Below are 5088 nucleotides of genomic sequence, written 5' to 3' on the forward strand. Positions count from 1 at the left end.
GCGCGACGGCCCAGACCCATCTTGTCCGTTTTGTGTCCGGGCCGACCCATTTCGAGCGCAAACTTGCGCCGGGTTTGGGTCACGACGGACACCAAACGGACGCATGCCTCGTCCGCGTCGAGGCCGCGTGGCAGGCGGCCACCTACCTCCCACCCGCCCACATCAATGCACACGAGCGGGCGGCCCCACCTGTCATCCGCACATCGAAAGGTCGCCATCCTTCTTTAAGTGGGAACCGTGGACCGATCGTCGTCCACACTGCCGCACGCCACCCCGCGGCCTCCTCGAAACCCGACAGCGCCGAACCCTAGCCCTCCCTTGTCCTCGAGCTCGCCGGCCGGCCACCACGAAGCCATGGGCTTCTGGAACCGCAAGGGGAAGCACGACCGTGAGGCCGGCTCCTCCTCGGGGCGCCGACGCGGCTCCGTGAAGAAGGAGGAGCCCGCGTCACCGCCGCGCTCCTCCCGTCAAGCCCCCGCGCCGGCCCCCTTCACCATCAACCCTAGGCCCGCCGGCGAGCGCGACCGGCAGTACCTCGCGGCGGACGTGTGCCGGCGGTACTGGGATACGAGGACGCCGGTCCCGTGGAGCGACGTCCACCTCCCCAACGGATGGCACCTCAGCACCGACCGGGTCCCGATCGCGCCGGCGCCGATGGGCGGCCGTGCGCGCCGCGATGAGATCGAGCGCGGCCACCTCCTCCTCCCCGACGACCTGTTCTACGACGACAGGTACGCCCCCGACTCGGTGCTCTGGGACACATGGCTCCAGGACGAGCACGACACGCGCCGCGCGTCCTACTTCGCCGGCACGCTGTCGGGGCCGCGGCGGCCAAGTCGAGAGGTGCGCGGGCGTACGCGGGTGCGTGGCCTCACGCCCACGCCGTCGCCTTCCCCGTCTCCGTCACCACCTGCACCTCCTCGCATGACAGCGGAGGAGGAGGCCCGGCTCATGCAGCGTGTCATGGGGGACTCCATGAACACGCACGACGAGCGCCAGTGGGATGGCTTGGAGGAGGCGCTGGCACTCTCTGCCGCCGGCGACGTCGCCTTCCCTGAGATGGAGATGGTGGCCGTCAAGGAGGAGAAGAGGGAGGAGGCTATGGAGGTGGAGCCGGTGGCCGCGTTCCACCCCGGCCTGGTGGGCCAGCAATGGAGCTGGTCGTGCACCGCGCCAGAGATGGCCGACGCCATGGGGGGCGTGAACTGGTGCCCCACGCCGCTGCGGTCATCGGAGCGGGAGGCGTCGCCACGGGAGGAGGTCGTGCAGGCACCTCCCGCCGTCCAGCCCGCCCCCGTCTACCACGCACTGCCGGCCCACCTCTGGACGCCGCCGGCCTACGTGGACCTCGTCAGCGACGACGACGACCCGGCGGCCACTGAAGACGGCGACGACGGCGACATCGACGGGCATGGGCAGAAGTGCTGGCGGCGGCCGTTTTTTATTTTCTTTTTTATATTTAATTATGTTAAGTTGGACGTGAAACTGGGCCGTTTTGTGGCTGTGGCGACCCTAACTAAGTTTTATGTTTATTAAACTGCACTTATTTACTTTTTTTATCATTTTATTTACGTTTTTCTTTCTTTTAATCATGTCCAACGCGGACGTGGTGGACGCACGCACGACCCAACGAACAAAACCAGACACGGGCGAACCCATCGGCGCCCCAAAGAAACAAAATCGGGACAAACCCGACGTTTGTTTGGGGTGGCGCGGTGGAGTTGGCTTCCGCGCCCCTTGGGCGAAGGCTGAGGATGCTCTAAGAAGATGGTCTCGGCGAGCTGGTCTTCGGCCGGACCAGTCTGCACCACGGACGGGTCCAGCGTCTGCGCCCCAGCATCTGACCGGTCGTTCAGCATGGCCCTCAGCCCCAGAACCCACTAGCCGGGGCCCCGCCCATACCCCCGCACCCAGGCGCGTCTCCCACCACAACAAATGAAAAACAACTCGCCTGCGGCATCAGACATGTCAGTGTGTCACTGCACAGACAGAGTAAACAGGGCAGCACGAACCCCCCTACGCATGCCATCCAACTTTGACGAGTCGGCAACACCGAGGCGTGGTCAAGGCCAAAATAAAAATTACTACTACAGCATAATCCTCGGAGATTTCCCGCTACAGATTAGCACAAACAAGCAAGCAAAACATCTGTAGCTAACTGAAGAAAATGCCGGCGTCAGGTCAGGTGGCACGGGCGGTGCCGTGGGCCAGGTACACGCCGGCGGGGGAGGAGAAGCCGAGGCGCTGCGGCGGCGCCGCGTGCGCGCTGGTGGCGCCCTGCGCGTCGGCGGCGTGCATCGCGCGGATCGGGATGGCTGATGTGGCCGCCGCGGCTTCCACAGGCTTTCTTGCACGGCCGCGGCCGCGGTGGACGTGGCGCTCGCAGTACTTGTGCCCCGGCACCACCCCGCGCGAGCACCGCCACTTCTTGCCGTCCGTGCGCCGGCACCGGTCCGGCTCCGGCTCCATGCTGCTCCTGTGGTCGTAGCACATGCTCCCCAGTCCCGCCACTGCACAACAGATTAAACGATCAACATCGGCGATAACCAGCCAATCAATCCAAAACAAACAGGCAGGAACGCCCGTGAGAAAGTAGTACGAGGAGAGTGCGCGGCACGTACGGGATGGGAACCTCTGCGGGGCGGAGGAGGAGGCGGCGACGCTCTTCCAGATGGGGAGGACGAGGTGCACCGGCACGGGAGCGTTGGCGGCGAAGTAGCGGTAGATGAGCACCTGGTGCTCCAGCTCCTGCCGCTGCATGAACGTCAGCGCCGACGGCCGCGTCGCCGCAGAGGCCTCCGCGTCGCCGCGTCCGCTGTCACTGCAGCTGCCGCCTACGCCGAGACCCAGCCCAAGAACCAGCGGCGACGGCGCCGCCATGGTCACCGTCCCTGCGCCTAATCCAAGCAACGCACGTCAAAGACTAATGAATGAATCATTTACTTGCCTGAGGCAGACGGGGAAAAGTACGGCACACCCTTCCCTACCATCATTGTCGTCGGCGTCGGCGTCGGGGCCGGAGAGGCGGGGGAGCTTGGACGGCGGCGAGTGCTCCTGCCTTCGCTCGGTCATCTCTCGAGTGCGCCTTTCTTCCTCCCTGGCTGGCTGGTGCGAGTGCGCGTCGTGTGTGCTGTTTGTGTTGGAATGAACACGCTGTGGATAGAGAGGCAAGGGTGGTACGTATGGAGCTCGCGCAGGTTCTTTGAGTAGAGAGAAGCGAAGGGACGCGACGCTGCCGTTTGACGTCGGCTGTCGGTGTCAGCTGGCTACATGTACGGGACACTCCACCGCTGACAGCACCGCTGGTGCTCCGGAACTTTGACGGGATGCAATTACTGGAGCTGTCAAACTGCTGGCAAGACCGACGACGCTTCGGCCATGGTTGCTTGCTGCAGGCTGCACCTTGGAGGTTTTCCTTAAATGCCTCCGTTCCGTTCCCTGGACATGGCAGGTGAGGCCGGGGAAGCACCGACGACGCGCTGCATCCCACGCTGGCCGCACCCACGGCGGCTTCAACGCCGTAGCCCGTAGCGAAAGCGCGCTTCACGTGCAGTGCGGTGTGCCACGGCGACGCCTCTTGGCTCGTCGGGCTCTACGCAGGGCACGCCCGAGACCGCGTCCATGCATGCCCAGCGCCGGGCCGGGCACGCTCTCACCGTACAAGGAATCCCGGCGCGCATGCCGGGTAGACGCTCGCACCGTACACGCGCGTATGGATGTGTCACGAGATTACGGTACGGGCAAGGCCAGATACCCAGATCTACGTCCGTGAGACGCATGGGGCTGTGCATGGGGCCTCGCCTGGTCAACATGGCTCGGCTCTGTGCGCTCTCTGCCATCGACCCCTGTCCCCTGGCTACCCGGCTAGCCTCCTTTCACGCGGTACGTGACCATCTAAAACATGACAGCGGTATATTTTCTTTTCTTTCAGAGGAAAATTAGAGATGTTGACCAAGTCAAATGCATTAAGCACGAAGCAGACCAACTTCTGGAGAACGACGAGAAGATTAAGTATAGATGACAGGAGTACTTCGACAAGCTGTTCAATGGCGAAATGATAGTTCTATCATTGAAGTCGACGACTCCTTTGATGATACCAGCAGGCTTTTTGTGCGGCGAATTCAGGAGTCTGAGATCAAGGAGGCTTTAGAAATGATGAAAGGAGGCAAAGTGATGATGCCCTGATTGTATCCTCATTGAGGTGTGGAAAGGCCTTGGGGACATACCGATAGTTTGGCTAACCAAACTTTTTAACCTCATTTTTCGGGCAAACAAGATGACAGAAGAATGGAGACGGTGTGTATTAGTATCAATCTTCAAGAACAAGGGGATGTTCAGTTGTATTAATTATCGTGGAATTAAGCTGTGGGAGAGTCATTGACACCACTTAAGAAGAATGAAGTTATGGGAGAGAGTCATTGACACCGCTTAAGAAGAATGGCAACAAGGAAGAATAGAGCACGGTAGGTTGCCATCGCTCGGGTCCCAAGATGGCCACCGCTCTCCCGTTGAAGCCAAGCTTGGTGGGCTCAACATCAACGGGTGATTAGCTGCTTGGCTGCGACCTGGAGGCGGACAACTTTACTTCTCGGGTCTCCGGAAGCGGAGGTTACGAAGGCGGAGCTGGAGAGTGCCGAGGTGAAACTGGAGAAGGTGAAGTTTCAGTTCTCGGGGCTCATGGTCGGACATGGGGAACGGGCATATGCGATCACAAATTAGGTGTATTAATTATACCTCCAGAGCCAGACGAGCACCGCTTATGTAAACGTAATGAAATCCATCATGTTTATATGAAATCTGTCATGTTTATATGAAATCCGGCCGTGTTTGAACGAATGGATGGGGCGCCAGAGTGGCCTTCTTATTCTTCTTCGCAGCGTCCTTGACGAGGGCCGGTGCTGCGGACATCGGTTATCTAGCCCTCTTGCCGCCGGCTAGAGCGGCGGGAGGACGGCCGACCATCGCTACAGAGGCAGTCACCACCCCAGTGACCTTTGGCGCGATTGGAGCCAGTGCTTGTGGCCAGTGGAGCTTTTTCAACCCCATCCTCTTTTTCGGCGTGAGGGTGGTCTTCGATGGCTACATGCC

At 61.0% G+C, this 5088-nt stretch overlaps 1 protein-coding gene across 1 annotated transcript; it reads right to left on the bottom strand.

The window, feature by feature from the left end:
- Positions 1-1993: 1993 nt before the first annotated feature.
- Positions 1994-3366, bottom strand: LOC123049717 (growth-regulating factor 12). The gene is made up of 3 exons (XM_044472604.1): positions 2988-3366; positions 2622-2897; positions 1994-2510 (listed from the first exon to the last, which is right to left on the bottom strand). Exons 1-3 carry the CDS (start codon positions 3070-3072, stop codon positions 2182-2184), a joined length of 690 nt encoding a protein of 229 aa, XP_044328539.1. The 5' UTR covers positions 3073-3366; the 3' UTR covers positions 1994-2181.
- Positions 3367-5088: the final 1722 nt, after the last annotated feature.

The sequence above is a fragment of the Triticum aestivum genome, chromosome 2D, assembly GCF_018294505.1.
Source record: "Triticum aestivum cultivar Chinese Spring chromosome 2D, IWGSC CS RefSeq v2.1, whole genome shotgun sequence".
Classification (NCBI taxonomy): domain Eukaryota; kingdom Viridiplantae; phylum Streptophyta; class Magnoliopsida; order Poales; family Poaceae; genus Triticum; species Triticum aestivum.

Coding starts and splice junctions, on each gene's coding strand:
- LOC123049717 (XM_044472604.1), bottom strand. CDS start 3,072: ATGACCGAGCGAAGGCAGGAGCACTCGCCGCCGTCCAAGCTCCCCCGC. Junction 2,898..2,987: donor CGACGCCGACGACAATGATG/GTAGGGAAGGGT, acceptor TGCTTGGATTAG/GCGCAGGGACGGTGACCATG. Junction 2,511..2,621: donor CCCGCAGAGGTTCCCATCCC/GTACGTGCCGCG, acceptor TCTGTTGTGCAG/TGGCGGGACTGGGGAGCATG.